The 20017-nt window shown below is 39.1% G+C and overlaps 1 protein-coding gene across 13 annotated transcripts in view; it reads right to left on the bottom strand.

The window, feature by feature from the left end:
- LOC116281493 (uncharacterized) overlaps nucleotides 1–20017 on the bottom strand; it is a 195498-nt gene that overhangs the window by 36779 nt on the left and 138702 nt on the right. For 4 of the 13 annotated variants that reach the window (XR_012075002.1, XM_072965883.1, XM_072965880.1 and 1 more), the window contains exons 4-5: nucleotides 7939–8506; nucleotides 7700–7807 (exon numbers count right to left, since the gene is read on the bottom strand). The exons of 1 other annotated variant lie outside the window; for it this stretch is intronic. Coding sequence is in view for 3 of the 12 variants with exons in the window: in XM_072965883.1 (XP_072821984.1) it covers nucleotides 7700–7807; nucleotides 7939–8001 (171 nt within the window). In the remaining 9 variants the exon portion in view is untranslated. 8 more of the 13 variants (XR_012075005.1, XR_012075007.1, XR_012075003.1 and 5 more) reach the window with 8 other exon arrangements.

Genomic DNA, 20017 nt, shown 5'->3' with positions numbered 1-20017 from the left:
TTCTTAAGCTAACACAAATCAATCTTCTCTCAGCATAGAAATGTGTGGGAATTTCTGTTTTGGGTGGGAAGGGTAAAATGAGAAGGGAGATTGAAGAGGAAATAAAAACAGAAGAGGCATTCTTGTAAAATGCAGGTTCAATTTTCCCCAGATTAATAGGTACTTCAAAACTAAGACATAATTTTTAGATATCTGAGATGAAGAACTAAAATATTAGTGCATGTGCCCTAATTCTCTTCCAGTGGAGTTAGTTGAGTGATATCGAATGTTTAATAATCATCTTTGGGGTGAGAGAGTATCTGATTATTAGCATTTGCCAATGTCCATGGTGTAAACACTTCTATTATAGCTAATTTCAATCTATCAGCCTGACATTCCTGAACATAGAGTTGGGAAGAGACATACACTATCAACTTATGCAAGCCAGTGTAAGCTGATCCAACACACCACTGACAAAAGTCACAGTTCTACAAAAGGATACAGATGCGAAAATGCAATCCAGATTAACATCAGGTACAAATAAGGATAGAGGAAATGAGTCGTTAATTAATCTAAGTTTTGCTGGTTGAAATGGTAAAAATTTGCAAAATCCCAAATCACAGAATTGATGTTAACAGAAAAACACTGGTCTATGTCAACCCATGCTTCTTTCCTGTAAAACTCTTCTTATAAGCTCTAATCCTCTATGAACCTACTCTAAAGAAGTCTGAAATTAGTCACTGTACACATTTAGCATCCTCTTGGAATTAAGACAATTTCAAAATACCGTATACCAGTGAGTCTAACCATACACATTAGAATCATATGGGGAACTTCCATAAAGTGCTAATTCCTTGGTCCCAAGCAGGACCAACTAAACTACAAAATTTGGGGTGGGCTTGGCATTAATATTTTTGAAAATGTCCCCAAGTGTTTGCAACCAGTGTTGAAAACAACTACATTATATATTTATTTGTCTGCATTTTCATTGGAAGTGCTCTGAAGGATGGCTGTGTTTTATCCTATTATGAACTTTGGATGGATCATACATGTAAAATTTCTTTTTTCTCTCTTTATTCCTTCTCTCATCTCCACAGCACTGGCAAATGCTGTCAATCATTGAAAAAGCCACTTCTGATTAAGTTTTGAATGGGCTAGAAATAGATCTATTCTATGGACTATAAGTTGGACGCACATTAATTCATATTCTCTTATTTTTAGATTTCAAAACAAGCTCAGAAATTTTTGAGATGGATTAAATTCACCAGCCACATGTGCTAATCAGTAATTGTTTTCAATTATTCTAGGCAGCAGACGCAGAACAAATCACCCGTTTACTATATGCAAACTAATTATAAATTTGATTTTTTGAATGACCAACTCAGGGATTTATCTACATATATGCTATGAATATTATTATGCAAAGCAAAGAATAAATACTTCCTCCTTTAAAAAGATGTAAAAATATATGAACGACATAGGTGAGGTTTTAATTTTTTCTTGAAAAGACAATCTATTTGATGCTAGATCATCATTTTATATAATTAATGATTTGCACAATTTTCCTTCCGAGAAAAGAGTATCAAACTATTCAGAAATGATCCTGGCCTACTTTCCAAAGACACAGTCATCATCATTAGTGGCTGCATTGATCAAACCTCTATCTATGAATCTTGGAAAACTGCACGGCGTGTGTAGAAATCCATGCCACCCTCAGGCATTGCAGCATAGCCAAGAACAGCAAGAAGCACAACAAACAGCAGCTGTGGCTCCTTGCATGTGTGGTACCATTTAGGCTAATGCCCAGGATATCATATCGTTTGTCCAAAGGGTGCAGCTGCACCAGCTGGCAGACTGTTGAAGGTGGCAAAAACACAGAAGGCAGAAACTGGCACCACTCCTTACCTCTTCCCACACTCACTCAGTCCCTACAGCACTCCTCTGGGCAATGTTCACAGACAGCCAGGCCAGCATTTGGGCAAAACATGTAATATAATTCAGTCGGGAACAGGTGCCATCATTTGACTCTGTCACTGGTAGGCTGTCCGTGTAGGCACATCTGAAATGAAGCATATTAGTTCACTATTGCTGTATAACTAACCACCCCCAAACTGAGGGGCTTTAAACAGCAATCATCTATTATTGTTTACACCTGTGTAGCGGGGTGGGGTTCAGATGATCTAGGTGAGGCTTGTCTGGATGGCTATGTTTCTCACTGCAATTCTGTGGATTGACCAGTGCAGTTTTGGCCCATGTGTACTCATTCTGGGGCTCAGGCTGAAGAGGCAGGAACAACCTGGAAGGAAACTCTTCTCACGGCAATGGCAGGAATGCAAGTGCGCACGTGGAAACACAGGGTTCTTAATGCCTAGGTTCAGAGCTGGCAAATTGTTACTTCCTCTCAAATGCTATTGACCAAAACAAGTTATATGGCCAAGCCCAAATTCAAGCAGGGAAGAAACACACTCTGTTCATGAAGAGATTATTGCAAAAGCGTAGATGCAGAGAGGAATGAAGAATTAACCCCAGCATAGCAATCTACCATATAAACCTGTCAGTTTTTCTGGAAAAGACTAAAAATAATAATGATGACGATAGCAACTGCTTTTTTCGTATGCATTTACAATAGCTCAGGCACTATTCCAGCACTCTCTTTCTCTCTCTCTCTCTCTAATCTCATTAAATCCTTATAGCAATCTTATGAAATTAGTACCACCACATTCTCATTTTACACCAGGTAACATTGGTAGGGGAAGGCTTTACAAGCAAATAATAGTCAATTATTTGCTTTAAAATAACAATATGCCAATTTTCATAAACTATTATACAGGCATATTTTGTGGATTAGGTACAGTCCCTTTGGGAGGTCCCATCTTTATATTTCCTGTCTCAGGAGTACATATAGATGGCCTGGACCTTCATGTCATGGTTAGCAACAAACATGAGAAGACCATGTTTGCTCATCATTGGGATTTACCTACAGAATGTGCACATGACTTTCATAAATCAGCAAACACTCTTGGCTCAAAAGCTGAAGAAATTAGAATGAGCTTAAGAAATATCAGGATGAAATTCTGATGAGGAATTCAGTATGCTTTCCCTTTACTTTTAGGTTTGAGGTTTATAGAAATCTCTATATCAAGGGATCTCTGGAGGTTGATAAGGGTAAAACCTTTATCCATCTATATCTCAAAGCACATTGGGAAATATTAATTCCGTAGAAAGGGAAGAAGCAGAGCCATTACTGTTTCTCTTGCCGAGGTGGGTGATGTGGGGAATGGAACAGACAGAGGATGTGGGATTTCACAGCAGCTTCTGGGAAAGCGCCAGCAAATGGCTTGCCTCAGCGCTGCCGCCCGCTGCTGAGGCTGGGAGCAACGGGGTGGTTACCTATGTGTACAAACTTTCAACACTCATAACTTCAAACGTCAGGTTTAATCAACAAGAGTAGTTAACTAGTTACTTCAACCAGGAGAAGATCTAACATAGAGAATTAAGCACTGAAAAAATCCACTGGAGAAGTGAGGGCCAGAGCATAGGTAAGTCTAACCAATTATGGTAAATCTGTTCAAAACAGAATGATTATGTCCAAAATAGTCTCAGAAGCTAAAAATCTATAAGCAAAAAATAATATCTTAATAGCAATTATCTAGATTGCAAAGTATTGTAAACAAAATCAGGATAGTGGCTAGGCAGAAGAGTTGGGAAGTAACAGAAGAAAAAGTATGGTCTCCCTTGTAATTATGAGAGAAGGTTATTCTTGAATTTACTTTCAAAATATACATTAAGAATATTTTCAGAAAAATGTAACAGTATCCATTAATAGAATTCAAAACTAGATATGTCAGTCTCAAATCACTGAATATTATTCAATCAAGAGTAACAAATTGAAAAGCAGAACTCATTTATTCTCTCTCCCATTTATTCAGCAATTATTTCCTGACAACTTACGACTGCCAGGCAGTCTTTAGATGGAAAAGCAGTGAACAAAACAGACAAATCCCAACCCTCGTGGAACTTAGTTCTACCGTTGGGATATATACAATATACATCTTAAATATGTTGTATAGTACTTTTAAAAATAGTTACTATGATGTACGTATGTATGTGTGTGTGTGTGTGTATATATATATATATATGAATGACTGGGACATTAAGCTGTATACCAGAAATCGACACATTGTAACTGATTATATTTCAATTTAAAAAAATAGTTACTATGAAAAATAAAGTAGATGGGGAATTCTGAGATTTAAGCTTATAATTTTTAAATCAGGTGGTCAAAGTAGGTGCTATTAAAAATGTGATATTTGAATCAAGAAAAAGTAAGGAAGGAGTGAGCCAAACTGATAATGAAGATGAGATATTGCCAGGCATTGGAAATTGTTTTTGCAAAGAATCAGAGGCAAGAATGTGCCTGGTATGTTCAAGAAAGAACAAGGAGGTCAGTGTTACTTAGGCATGGGGGCTATCTGAATAAAGAAAAAAAAAGGAAATAAGGGATTTAAGAGTTAAGCTAAGCAGTTAGCTAAATAGTAACAGAGGAAGGTCCAAGTTTCCTGTTATTTAACTTTTCTTTTTGTATTATATTTTATTAATTTAATTAGCTAATTACAGTTAGGTAGGTAGCTAATTTTAAGGAGGTAATTTTTGCACATGGTAAATTTTCAATAGTAAAAGGAGTGTATATTGAGAAGCCAGCCTCTCCCCTGCCCTCACCCAGAGTTCCCAGCTCCCCACCCCAGAGGAAACAATGTTACCAGGTCTTCCATGTGTCTTTCCAGAGACATTCTATGACTTTTTCTAATATGCTCCCCTAATTGAGGTAATTTGGAAAAGTAGAGTGTGTCTTTGAAAGAGATCAGGACAAAGTTTGCTTTCATAGATGCACCTTCATCTTTATACTATAATTATAGGTCCCCAAAGAGGTTGGCAGCCCAAGTCAGGCTCATCCCAGATGGGAAGGGAAGGACCTATCTTGTGAAGTCACCAGGTCACCTCATGAAGAAGGCTACCTGTGTGTGGCCACTATTTATTTGGAGAGCTATTTCTGCTCCCATATCCAGAGGAAGATTCCATGCCTGTCATTTCTTGTTTGTCATTTTCTCCCAAGGATAAGGAGTGATTTCACTTAGCACTTGAAAACAGGTGTAACAAAAAGAAAAAACAAACTGTAGCAAAAAAAAAAAAAAGTAAAATAAGATAAAATAATAATAAAGTGAAAAATAAATGGAAAGTTTCTGTGTTTCACCAATGGATATGGCAAGGGGATAATATGTTCTTTGTTTGATAAAAGTTAGAAGGTTTAGGCAATCCAAATTTTCCTCTAAGGGCAGCCAAACTGTGTGTAATACATACTTCAGGCTTTCAGACATTTCCCTTGCAGGTAAACACACAGGAGCCATAAAATCTCCTGTGTATCTTTCATATCAGCTGGTCCACTATTTTATCGTGGGCCTCACAGTCTGATTCTGCTTAAAGAGATGCCCTGCATAATATCCTAATAATATTAGAAAAATGCCATTTAATCATAGTTTGTACTTCTCCAATCTAAGTAGCATAAAGAAAAGGAGGCTTTATTCTTCAGAAAGAGTCTTATGACACTAGCATTACCGTCACTCAACAGCTTACCTCTACAATTACTAGTTTGCATAAGATCTGGGAAATCCCAGGAAAACGCTAAATCATCATCAGCATCAGCATTAGCATCACCACCACCACCACCAGAGAGTAAGAGTAAGAATATCTTCAATTGATTTAACTTTGAGTATTTTTTTTAAAGTCTGTGGCAACATGTCTCAAACTTCTGAATACCACAAGAACGTAAACTCCATGAGATAATAGCTATTTCCGTGATGCTTACAACTGTGCCTTAGCACTTATGTGATGACTAATTATATGCGTTAACTTGGCTAGGCCATCGTACCTGGATACATGATCAAACATTACTCTAGCTGTTTCTGTGAATATATTTTAAAAATGATTTAATTTTTTTTAAAATAGATTTTGAGTAAACCAAATTAGCCTCCATAATGTGGATGGGTCTCATCTAATCAATTGAAGGTCTTAGTAGAAAAAAACTGACCTCCCCAAGCAAGAACTAATTCTGCATCATTCTAAGTGAAGTCAGCCGGAAAGAGAAAGAAAAATACCACATGATATCCCTTATATGTGGAATCTAAAAAAAAAAAAAGACAGAAATGAACTTATTTACAAAACAGAAACAGACTCACAGACATAGAAAAGACACTTATAGTTACCAAGGGGAGAAGGGAGTGGGGAGGGGTAAATTGGGAGTTCGAGATATGCGGATACTAACTACTATATATAAAAACAAATAAACAAGTTTCTATTGGATAGCACAGAGAAGTATATTCAGTATCTTATAGTAACCTATAATGAAAAAGAATTTGAAAAGGAACATATGTATGTATATGTATGACTGAAACTTTATGCTGTACACCAGAAATTGACACATTGTAAACTGACTATACATACATACATTAATTAATTAACTAATTAATTAATTTAAAAAAAAAAAGAAGTAATTCTGCCAGCAGACTGCCTTTGGACTTGAACTATGACTCTTCCCTTGGTCTCTAGCTTGCTGGCCTACCCTACAGATTTTGGACTTGCCAAGCTTCCACAATCATGTGTGAGCCAGTTCCTTAAAAATCAGTCAATCTCTCTCTGTAGATAGATAGACAGATATATAGACAGACATAGAAAGAGACAGAGATAGATAAGATATATAGATATAAATACACAGACATAGATAAAGATATAGTATATATATGTATACACTATCTATTTAGGATAATGAACTATTAATACATGAGCAATGTAAATGTGCTTCTTCAGTGGATGTGTTTCACATGTGTTCAAATTTTGATTGCAAAATAATCATTAAAGCTCTTATTGTACAAACTCCATAATTCAGAAGTAAAATTTAACTGTTCAGACTCTTGTTCCTATTTAGCCTGATGCCCTACGTAGGTGGCACCCAGCTTCCTGGGAAGAGAGGCAAGCAGCAGTAGCTTTAGTTTCAGTTCCACCAACCCACCACTCCGTTTGTCCCCACTCCACAGCGAAACTGCCAGAGTTTAAACAACTTCCAAAATCAAACCTCTAGAATTTTTGTGCCCAGAAAAAAAGGCCTTTTCCCCCACCAAAAAAACACTCCATTTTCTGGAAAATAGTGGTTGCATATCACTAGAGCTCCACTGATCTGCTGGACATAAAGTAGCCAGTCTTGGCTGCCAGTGATTATTTTTCATCAAGTGAACGTCAGAAACGTACTATGTAGCTCAGGATTTACCTGTGTCTGCCAAAATCAACTTCAACACACACACACACACACACACACACACACACACACACACACACACACGAGAATAAAAGTGCTGATATATAGAAATGCATTTTGTTGCTTTATCTGAAAAGAATAGCAACGAAAGAGAGGAAGGCTACAATGGTCTCTTGACTGAGCTGAATGAGACATTTTTTAGGAGGATGTCTCCAGAATGAAAATGTACTTCTAGTCTGTGCTGGTCTCCCCAGTCCTCTCATTCTCCCAACTTGTTTTTCCTTAACCTAAAGAATGACCTAAATTCCCTTTTCTTTTACATTCTACCCCTTGCTTGCCTCCCCTAACACATGTAAATCACCATAGAAATTGACCACTAGCCCTCTTGTTTCACCCTTTAACATTCTTACTTACTCTAAGGTGCACGTAGTCCGGACTCTCTGGATCTAGCAAACCCTCATTTAGTGACATATACACTTCTGACTCATCTGAAGATTCAGGTTGATTAATGACAATGAAGACCTTTGAGACAGAAGTAAATAAATGTACTAAGGATGCTTGAGATACAAGTACTATAAATACAGCCCCCCCACCCCCACCCCTAACATGGGTAGAGAGACCAGTGATGGTTTCTTTAGCACTCTTATTCTTACCTCATCTTCCACTGCTACTGCCCAACTTGGGCTTCCCTTTCCAGCACAATCAATCCAGGCCATTTATGTTTATCATCAAAATGTAACTCGCCTTTGTCCCATGGTGAGATCCAGGATATGAAGCTAAGGTATTGTGGAGATAACGGGTTAATACTTTGACACTGCCAGACGCCGACTGGCACGGTTTTCTGGAGATGATGTCTTAACCTGAACAATGGAATCCAATAGCTGGGATTTCAGCTGCTGACTAACAAAAGCACTATGTGGGATAAGAATGGCTTTTGGAGCCTTTTAATCAAACAAACTAGGAAACGGCCTACATGGGGAGTCCACCAAAAGTATGATTTCTTAAGATGCTGAGCAAAGAATCTTAAAAAAGTCCAAAATAATAAAGAGATATTGTAATATTAATACCAGCTTTAGGTAAGAATTTTATCATTTAATGTAATTATTTTACTTCCCATTATTACAAATGTTGGCTCCTAAAGTCATTCGTAAGAAAATGAATCTGTGAGGCATGACTTCTGATCGATGGTGAGGTTGAGGAAGTCCTCCAAACACAGCTTCCCTGGGAAAAAAAAAAAACAGGAGGAACAATTCAACTAGATTCCTATGTGAAATAGACAAATCACCCTCCAAGATAAAAAAGTAAGGGAGGGAGGGGAGAAAGAAGGAAGAAATGTAGGGAAGGAAAAGAGGAAGAAAATAATTTGTAACTTAGAAATTAAAAAGATTGAATGCCTTCTAAGGTCAGGTAGCATTATCTAGTTAAAGGATGATACAACAAAAGAGAGGTAAAATTAAGTAAGGTGTTGCACTTGCAGAGATGAATTAGAACTTTTTCCAAGGGAAGTTAATAAACGTGAGATTAGATATCAAAGAAATTCCTGAGTTTGAGGAGGAGAAATATATGAAACAGATTTGTTTGGGGAGTTGCTGTGTAAGCTTCTGATGTCGACTAAGTGAAGGAAAAAGTTGGATCTTGAGTTTAATTTTTTAATTCTTTTAGTGAGTAGAAATGAGCTCATCTAAATAGCATTTCCTCTTTTGTACTTTGCCTAAGCTATTCTTCTAAATTGTGATATTTAGCCATGCCAATTCCCAGAGATTCTCATATTTCTGTCTCAGTACTGCTCACGAAATAAACAAAATTCTTATAAAATGGAACTACATCTTAAATAGATTTATGTGATCAGTAAAAATATAGTATAGAACAGGAAACCAGCACAAGGAGCCAAGGGGGTCTGCCCAGCTCTTCTGCTGGCTCTCTGACAATGACCTCCTTGTACCTAGGTTTTCTCACCAGTGAAACAGGAGAGATGGAATTAACAAGCCCTCAGTTATCTTCCAACAAGGAGAATCTGGCTTTGTTATGTAAAAGTAGCCTGATCAAGAATAACAATCTTAATAGCAATGAGCCATGCATGGAGCCACTTTTCAACAACTTTAAAAATCTTGTGTCTTGAAGAAAACCTTGGAAATCATAGAACCTCACCCTCACCTCCAAGTCGGAACCACATCTTAATCATTCCAATATGCTCTTCCAGGCTAATGTTAAAGATTTTCCCCAAGAGGCAAACTTCACAACTTCTTCTGTCTCCTTAATGCACAAGTTCTTCCTTATGTCTGGCCTGAGCCTGCTGGCAGAATTTTCAACTTATTTGCGTTGATTTTATCCTCAGCAGAGGGGGAACACAACCAGGGCAGACCATTCAAATGCTATCTGTTATTAATCTGAGCCACAGTAAATTTGTTTGTACCAGAATTTCTGTGGTCTTACATTGCATTCCAGTGAAATGACAGAACCTGATCCCCTGATGGAATGTTCTCTTTCAGGTCTAAAATGACTGGGTGATAAAAGCTCACAGGCTGGCAGGAACACTGAGCAGTTCTTGATAGTGGACACAGGGGAGGGCATTGTTCCTCCTGCGGACCAGTCGCCTAACAGCCTGCTGCAAGACGACTCTTGACCTAGTGCTTCCCGAAACCCCAAATTTGGAAATATTAAACATATTCTTCTAAAATAATATACATACTCAGGGAACTGTGTTTAAATATATGGCAGCAGGGGGATCTTTCTAGTAGAGATAGAGAAAATTGATGGACAGGAGCCCAATGATACTGTCAAGTCCTACTTCCTGCTTTTAAAAGTTGAGCTCTTATGATGCTCATTTTAGAGACAAGGTGGATAACATAGAACAGTAACCTTATCAACAATGGATATACCAAGAATCAGGCAATGCCAACAATTAGCTGTTTAAGAAGAACCATATGGGGGGGGGAAGCTATAGCTCAATGGTACAGTGCATGCTTGGCATGCACGAGGTCCTGGGTTCAATTCCCAGTACCTCCTCTAAAAAATAAATAAACATAATTACCTCCCTCCCCCTAAACAAACAAGAAGGAACCATATCGGAATTTCAAAAAGCTAATTTTGAAAGCTCATTGACTTTGCTGACACTGGAAAAGTAACCAGAAAGAGCTCCGTTGTTTACTTTCCCCCTCCTCTTAGTTGTGTGGGTGTCCTGTGAGAGGCCTGGGAAAGGAAGAAGTGGTATTCCCCGAGGATAGCCTTCCCCAGCCTCCTCCAGAGCAGCCCAGGTTGGTGAATAAATGCCGGGGGTGGGCCAAGCAAGGTTTTCCCTCTACCCACACAGGCCATGATTAAGAAGGCCTCCATCTGTCAACAGAGACTTTCAGCTGCATTTCCAGACCGGCTTCCTCCCAACTGACTCATTTGGTGATGCCACAATCTAATGTTTATGACCTAACAGCTGATCACCATGGAAGTAGCACAAACCTTAGACTGTTGAGTAGCAAAACCAGACTCGAGATGCTGGACAGTTTAGGAAAAGAAAAAAAAGAAGACCCTTATTCATGGAGACCACATGTTAAGACTGAACACTTCATTCCCCATGCTGGCTCTTCTGCCGGTTGCTAAAACTGATATTTGGATGCCTTTGTGCCTATTGGAGAACCCAAATAGGGATTCAGGGTGACCAAGTACAAACAAATGCCATGGCATTTGGAAATGGAAGAGCAAGAAGTGGAACAGAAAATGTGTAGGTAGTGGCTTAATGACGTTTGGATTACAAATTGTTTCCTTACATTTTTGCCAGCATGTGGCGATTATTTTACAAGAGAATGAAAGTGTGCTGAATGCTAAGAAAAGAAAAGGGCCCCCTGAAACTCAACTTTACAAACAGTCCTGATGGTATATTCACCAACTGGGCAGTGGCAGGATAAACTTTCTGGTTGCCCCCTGGCCCGTGCTGAAAATAAAAGCTAAAATGAAAAAGAAAGCCAATGGAGCGAAATAACCGCTTTTTAGTAAAAAGCATCATATCAAACACGGTAAGTGGCAGGTCCTGGCACGGATGTCTTAAGATGAGGATTGCAGCGGGCCAAGGTGAAGCGAGTCTTACTTCCTGGCCTGCCCTCCCCAGACTAATGTTCAAAAAGAGCTGCCCTTCCCCAGCCCTCAACAGCCCTGTGTGAACAGTGTCTCCCAGTAATACTTGCGGCTTACAAGTAATGTGAGAGTCTTTTTATAACTGTTGAGGTTTAATTTAAAAGGAAGCTCAGAATCAGCGGTAAAGGGAGGGGAACGTCGTGAACTACAGACCATCTGAAATGGGGAAAATCATAAATACCACAGTGTCTGATTATTTGAGCGTCTCTTGAAGTCGAATAATGAACCTTCTTCATGTTCTGCCTCTCTGGACTTGGCTCCCTCTGACAAATTTGCAGGCATCAGGGTCTGTCTGGAATTCATTCCAAGTTGGAGGGATATTTTTTCCCTTGACATTTTACAGCTGAGACAGCCCCGAGCAGGAAGCTGAGGAGCGTAACATTACCAAATATGTCCTTTCTCCTGCTCTTATATTTTATTTCCACAGGAAAAGAAGGCAGACGCCGGCCAATGAGACCTGGCCAATGAGAACGTCGCAACAGCAGGCGGCCTCTACTGGCAGTGGAGAAATTGATCAGATGCCATTTTTCACACACACACAAAACCATGCTAGGTACCACCAGCTGAAATTTGTGCTACGCTGGAGGAAGAAGTCTGACAGTTTCCTACAAGTGGCCCAGCTATTCCGGGGGAACTATTTATCACCACGTCAGTCTCCTTTTCTCCAGCAGGCCTCCGTTAAGAATGCAGGCAGTGTGGAGTCTGCTTTTGTTATGGATGTAAGACATTAGTTTTATCTTTTATTTTTAATTTTTTTTTCACATTTTCTAATTAAAGTGCAGTCAGTTACAATGTGTCAGTTTCTGGTGTACAGCGCAATGTCCCAGTCATGCATATACATGCATATGTTTGTTTTCATATCGATATTGGCTTTAAATCGCCATTTCCTGCAGTGGCTAGGAAAGTGCCTGCAGGTTGCATACCCTCTGCTTGGATATTAAAAATGTAAGACTTTTTTTTTTTAACATACCATCTTCTTGGTTAATCTTGTTGTAACAATTTTAAAAGAGAATAGTTACAGAGAAATTTCTTTACTGAGGAAAATAACAGGGTAAGCTAGTTATAAATGGCAACTGACTGACTCTTTGTCTTGAGTCAGGGAAATGTCTGGGAGCAGCAGAGATTGGGCAAATCTGGAGTGTGGGTGCCTTGTCCAAGGACAGAAGCTGCCTTTCAGCTCCAGTGGGCTGTCGTCATGCAGGACTGGAGGCTGCAGGCTGCCAAATGTGATTTCTCAGGAGAATTGAGAGAGCTAGATTTTAACGTGGAATTAAGTTAATTTCTGAAATGAATGTTGCTCAAAATTTCAGAGCCAAGCATATGATGATGACAGGCCACACCCAGCTAATGGGCAGGCCAGTTGGTGATCTCTGATCTCATGTTCAGCTGATTTAGCTCTGTAATTTTCTATAAGAATATTGGGACTTTGCAATCAGACGTTCAAGCTCCCGGCAGGGTGATTACACACTAGTACGGCTGAAAAACATGAAATGTCTTTTCACTGAGATCATAATGCTTTTCTCTCACCAAATTTAAAAAAAAAAAAAAAGCCACTTCTTGAATCTTCTTAAGGCTGCACCATCTGACCAGTGATCTATGTTGTTTCACCATAAAAATAAGGAAGATACTCCTTTGCTCTTGTATATATCTGTCTCTTCTATATATGGAAACCTCCTAGAAAAATATATTTTTTAAACAAATTTTGATGTTTTACTAGATCAGTGATTGCCAAGGTTTTTCATTGACATTTTTCAGTAAATATTCAGGCATTGTGGGCCATATGGTTTCTGGTGCAACTCCTCAATTCAGTGTGGCTGCACACAAGTAGCTGTAGACAATACAGATGAATGAGCCTTGCTAAGTTCCAATAAAACTTTGTTTACACCAACAGGCTTTGGGCCAGATTTGGTCCATGGGCTGTAGGTTGCCAACTCCTGCATTAAATCATAAAGCCTTCTTCTTCAAAGGAGTGACCTGTGTCTAATTCAACTCTGTATCTTCAGTCCCTACAATCCTGGCACAGAAGAGGCACTACATGCACACTGGCTAAAATAAAGGGCAGGTTGTGGAACTGAGCAGTTTATGTCAATAATAATTAACTTCCCATTTGGGTGACTGGAAACCCACAGTCGCGTTTATGGGTGTGTTTGCCCCAAGGCTTACATCATATATAACTTCCCTCAGGGAGTTTGTGGTTCATCCAAATATTCTGAACAAGGGAAGGGGTGCTCAACCAGGCTCATGAAGCAAGTGACCTGAGGGAAAGCTTGGACCCACTCTTAGACTGATGTGCCAAAGAGCAAGAACCATAACAAGATCCTCGTAATTTCACAGGCAGGCTTCTTCAAAATCTTCCCTCGACTCTTTCGGTAACAAGCACTTACTGTTCCCTGACATTGTAGGGCAGTCCACACACACTGAAACATTTCCCCAAATAATCCTCATTCTTAGTATGAGGAATCCATTGGGATATTTTCTCTTTGTGCATAATTTATTTATTTTTAGTACCAGTGACAACTCTCTAAATTGATTTTATTACCCACCAGGTATGTATGGCATTTGGTTTGAAAATCAAAGAAACAGACTCAGTTCTTGTCCTAAAGGGATTTACAGTCTAACTGGAGAGAGAAGGCACGTATGTACCAACGTCTACGGAAGAGTCTGACAAGAGAAAGTTCTAGCATTTGTGGCCCTTGGGTCCTTCAGTGGTGGCAGCCAGAGTTTTGAAAATCACAGATGAATGGTGGTATGGGTTTGGGCTGGAGCCCTGACACATGGAAAATCTGCCTGAAAGAGGTGAAGAGGGGTGGAGAAATACACGATTTGTGATGAGGCCCCAACTTAGAAGAAAGAAATTTTGCAAGTAGAAAGGCAGCACAGGACAGTTTCTTTCCTCCCAATTCCATTCCCAGGGTGAAGGAGGAGAACCTGAATAAAAATTGAGCAAGGATGTTTGCCTGGAACAAACTAAAGGATTAAAGATGAAAAAGGATTAAAGAGGAATGAGAGGTCCACATGGTTCATTTCCAAATGGAGTTACTGGAGGGAATGGTCTAGAGCAGGGTATGATTCTTCTAAGTGAAGGTAACTCTGGAGGAAAGAGAAGACAAAATCTGAAGATTGGCGAGGTCAATCTAGACATGCATCAAAAGCTTTTTATATTTTCTTTTTGTTTAAGATTTTCAGTTAGGGAAACACAGAAGCACAGCTTTCTTTAGCTGGGGGAACTTACTTTGTCAAATCTGGCATGGTTTCGGGTAGATAATGGGAAACAGAACCAGTCTAGAGGCTTTGGGTAGTCAAATGGTCAAGTAGATTAATTTGCTTTTATAGCCACATTCAAGTTATGGGTGAAAACATATCAATTGAAGGAGTGAAGGGATAAGGAATGGAAGGGATGACATTGGTAGAAAGGCCCAGTAATCAAATACATAAAAGCAGCCACATGGATTTTCATCAACATAAAGAAATGAGAAAGCAGAGAACTCTTGCAGAAAAGCTCTGGAAGCGAGAACCAAACCAAGCTGGAAAAAAATAAATCAAAATGCCTAGGAAATAGCTTGGGACAGTTATAAATGAATGCTTAAGAAAGACATATATTTGAGAATCAGAAAACTAAGGAATGTATAAAGTGGCTTAAGAAAGGGAGGCAAGACACAGAGAAAATAAGAGGCTAAGTTTTGAAACCTGAAAAAGCAGGAAATAATGTGAATAGATAATTGATTTTCATTATTATGTATGATTCCAATTTTATGGAGAAAATAACAAACAGCAACATATATCTTATTTAAAGATTATTTTCACTTTGAGATTTCCATAATGGGATTTTTTTCAGTCTAAAAAGCTTTATGAAAAAAAAAAAAAAAGACAGGAAAACAATAACAAAGCAAAGTTGACAGCATTCTCTTCTATCCTGAGGATGGCACCATGGAAGTCAGAGGTCTGGTTTATGGACAATTAAGGGAGCATGTCTGTAATTATCACCCAATGATGTAAACTTCTGCCAATTTTTCCTTAAAATGCAATTAATTTTAAACCACTTTTGAAACCTCTTCGGTGTTACGAGTACATCTAATGCTACTATGTCCATCAGAAACCAATCTTCACTACTTTATTGACACACTGTGTTTCACATAAAACTTTTAGGAAGAACCAGACATAGTTTTCAAGCCAAATGTTATATCCTCTCTGAAGGTTTAGACATCATTATCCAAGTGGCTTATCCTAAATTTCCAAAGCATGTTGGGAATAAATACAGAATCTTTAGCAGTGATATCCTCAAAGTTATAGTTTTAAGGGCAAGGCTTATTGAGTTTGGTTTCAAAGTGCTACACAAGATTCCTTAACTTTCTGGAAGAAAAGGCACAAGTCTTTACCCCACGACTAGTTAAGAAATAGCTGAGGACAAAATCATGCAGCAGGACAGGTCCAAGCAGTTCCAGACTTGCGGGGAGAGAAGCGGAGAGAAGGGGCACTCATCTTGGAACCTGGAGTCTTAATAAGTCTCTTGTTAGTAGAGATGCATCTTGTCGGATGCCTCATTCAAAGATCTGATCACCTCATTAGTAAAATGTAAAGGAGTAGCAGGAGATATGGACTATCCATCTTAGACGCTGGGCTCTTCCTCAGGGAAGGGTCTCATTTTTGTCATTTGCCTTTGAATCACTATATTCTCTCTACCCTGGGCAACTTGCCCTAATAGATGGCTTTTAGTATTATGGAAAATGTTTTCCTGGGCACTACATCTGCCCCCAGTGTAGATGTAACGTTTTTCTTTAATTCCCTCCTTTCTCATGATCTTAGTTTATTTACTGAAGTAAACTCATTTTATATATATATTTGATTTTATTATTCCTGCCCACAATTCGTGAGACAATATTTTTAGAGTCTTGCAGAATGAGAGGTGGAGTTACCACAAAGTGTTGTGTGTGGTAAGTTGTGACCTTTGAAAAGTGAGCATTTCCCTAAGCTCTTCTCTACACAGGGCCAGAATTTATTCTGCACATGTTCTGTATTGCAACTCACAGAATGGAAATTTCAGTGACAAAACTTTCTAAGAGACAGAGCATAAAAATGACTGATTTTTCCAGGAAAAGAAAATCTTTAGAAAGTAAACTATATCACCAACGCCCAAGGCAACTAGCAATATTTTCTGAGTGTACAGAAAGGTATTCTCAGATTAAGAAGACATCCTTTTCTTGTTGAAATGTCGGTACTAATAAGCCAGGTCACCTGCCTGGTAGCTTGGATAGTGTGGGGTCAAGTGTGGTCAGGTTGGGCAGGGCTCAAGTTAAGACTGAAACTGAGGGCCAATATACCGTAAGTCTTAATATTTCAGTTACAAACTAAGCTAACATACTGTAAAAAAAAGTGCTTTATTCTCTTACTTTGATGTATGTGCCTGTCATAATGACAAAATGTAAATCTATGATTGTTATGACTAGAAGTTAGTAAACTATGAAAGGCAAGCATACTGATTTTTAGTATTCATGTCTGGGTATTTTGCTGACGGTCCAATGATATTTGGGTGACTGATAAAATAGATACAGATATTTAAGAATAATATGAATTTTTTAATATTTCAAATTGTCCCACAGGTACTATATGCAACTATCATGAATACCACACTAGTTTGTGGGTATCCCAGAATCATGAATTAGAAAATGAAGAATAGCAAGAAAAATGGTTACTCAGCACCGTGGGAAACAACACTTTGTCATGAAAGGATGAATATGCATTCATATTATCTGAGAGGAGGGGTCTGACAAATTATTGAATATATTTTTTCTTACCTAAGGGCTTCTGCTGCTCAAATCCTGCCTCCATGCCAAAGCGGTTTGTCTCTTCAGCAGTAACAGTGACCCAGATACAGTCGCTTTTTCTAGGACACACGGCACAAGATAGGCACAAGCATCTCCCTGGCACCTGGACAATGTTCATCACAAGGGCAGACAGACGTCTAGGCTTACAGGTGCGCTGTATGTCAGTGCTGAGTACTGGATCCGCGGCAAGGGCACCGTGTTTCTTTACTAAACTTATTTATCATGTGTTTGTGATGTTCAGGGCTTGAAGTGCCAGGCAAAAGGCAGAGACCCTTTTACTGGCAGGTAAAGGCCATACTATACTAAAGTTATTAATCAAATGTTTTCACAGATGTGTAGAATCCAGAAAGTCTTGAGGCACGAACAAGCCTCCCCAGAGGGTTATCATGGGGTTCCTTGGCAGACTAGAATTTGGTGACTTTGTGTACTCCGTTGTATTATCAAGGCGGCCGTTACCATGTAGGAATAGAGTTGCAGCTTCTCTTCCAGCAAGAGCTTCAGGGTTTTTTTGGTTTGTTGTTTTTTTTTTTTTTTTTTTTTTTTTTTTTTGTCTTCTCATGGTCAAGTCTATTGCAGAGGAAAGGAGATTTTCTCCAGTGTTTTGTTTTGTTTTCTTATAAGAATTCCTGATCCGGTTGAGTCTGTCAACTCCTTGATCTTAACCCCTGTTTTCTTGCCTTCCTGCCGCTGTATCTTTGCACCCCAAAGCCCGTCTGTCACCACTGGTTTAACTTCAGTTTAACTGCAATCATTTTCAATTTCCGATCCATTAAAAGTTTGATCTTCCCTAAATATGTATTTCCCACTCCAGTCTCAAAACACTTTACAGGCTCTGGACAATGGTTATCTGTTCCCTCCTGCTAGGTTTCCAGAACAGGCTTTAGAGCGCTGCTGTGTGTTTATCTTTCTTAACACTCCAACAACCTCCCCTCCCCCGTGACTCACACACAGAAAGCCAGAAGCCCTGAAAGGCTGTTTATTCTCACCAGCTGGATGACCCTGCACGTGGCTCCCAGCACGGGCAAGGATCAGAGAACCTTGGAGAGGTGTGTCACGTACATTTAAGTACAAACAGAACTGCATCAACTTGTGCTTTGCTCAGACCCTTTAAGGGAGTTCTGAGTTAACCATGAAACTCAACTCAGCTTGTCATCTTTGCTTTTTCCCATTTATGCCCAAATTGGTGAGGAAAGGTCAGGTATGGAGACCAGAGAAACATCAATACAGTGGGGGCTTGTCATTTACAAGAGCTTACAACACAACATTGTCTTTTTTTTTTAACAACTTTACTGTAGTATAATTTCTGTACAGTAAACCACACATATTTCAGATGTATAATTTGATGAATTTGGTAGATCTGTACACCTATGACACCACTGTCACAATTAAGATACCTAACATTTCCATCTTCCCCCACAACATTCAGTCTTTAGACCTGACACTGTGGGTCTATACCACATGACTCTTGATGCCCTAATTAGATCAACTTACTAGATGCTTCAGAGAAGTAAAGATGGATGATTTTGTTGCTCCAATAATGAATTCTATGTAAGCCCTCGAAATCGTTCAGCTTACAGCTCCCCTGCATCTGGATGTTTTCTGCCCAGTTTTGTGGAGTTTTATCCTATGCATATAGAGTTTAGTATTCAGTAACAAACTCAAGGGGCCCCAGTGCGGACAAATGAAGGTCTTTCTCTACATAGCATTCTCCTCATGCACTGGTGTTCTGCCTGCAAATTCTAGCTCTCTCTGCCTCTCTGAACTCCAGTCTCTACCTCCTCAACTCAGGAAAACTGAAGTGTTCCATTAAAATTCCTGCTCCGCGGACCATGGTCAGGTAAATGCCCTTAGATAGAAAATAAGGACATTTGCTGGGTTTCTGTTATTTGTTTTCCTTCCCTCAGACATCACTGTTCTGGCTGCTTGTTATCCAATTCCTGTCGCTAATGCTACATGTTTTATCCAATTTTCTAGCTGTTTATGGCAGGAGGGTAAGTCTGCTTCCAGAAACTCCATCATGAATGAAAGTGGGAGTCTCCAATCATGATCATGATTTAAGAAGATAACTGAGATAAAGACAACTTATGTGTTTACCAAACCTGTTTTCTTTTTTCCATGCTGGAAACAAGGAATAGGCAATCAGCTCTGGGGGAAAAAAGTGTCTTGATTTCAAGAAAAGTCACTGTGAAGAAGAACACTCTTTTCCAACCCTGGACATTATCTTGAGGATGTGAAACCTGGAATGGCTGATGTCAACTCGCAACTAGTCTACAGAAGAGGTGCATATGCCACGAATGGCCACATGGAAAATGAAAATACCCAGGTCCTTGATGATGTTATTGTGACAGTGAACTTGCCAGCCATGAAGTACTCTAACTTTAGACTTCTTATTTGGTGAGATAATAAACTCCTTTTAGTTAGAACCAGTTCAGTGTTTTCCATTACTTACAAACAAATGCTTTGTAACAGATACAGTCCTTCTTGTGAGTAGGTGACTTTGAGAGCCCTTAACTGAAATGAGAGGAAAGGACAACTATGAGGATACAGAGAGAAAGTGAGGAGTTCATTTCAGCACATGCTGAGTCTGAGTTACCTAAAGATTATCCAGTGGGATCTCCAGTGGGCAACCTGGATATGTGACCTGAAGATGAGACATCATAGAGATTTGGAGGTCATTAGTGTGTGATCTTTGAAATTGTGGTTATAGAGACTATTGCTCAAGAGAATAAGCAAGGATGGAAAGCACTAATATTATTGGAGTGAGTAGTGAAAAATGGCCAATGGA

Source organism: Vicugna pacos, chromosome 8 (genome assembly GCF_048564905.1).
Source record: "Vicugna pacos chromosome 8, VicPac4, whole genome shotgun sequence".
Lineage (NCBI taxonomy): Eukaryota > Metazoa > Chordata > Mammalia > Artiodactyla > Camelidae > Vicugna > Vicugna pacos.
Note: the sequence above shows the minus strand (reverse complement) of the source record. Positions and strands in the feature narration are given on the sequence as shown.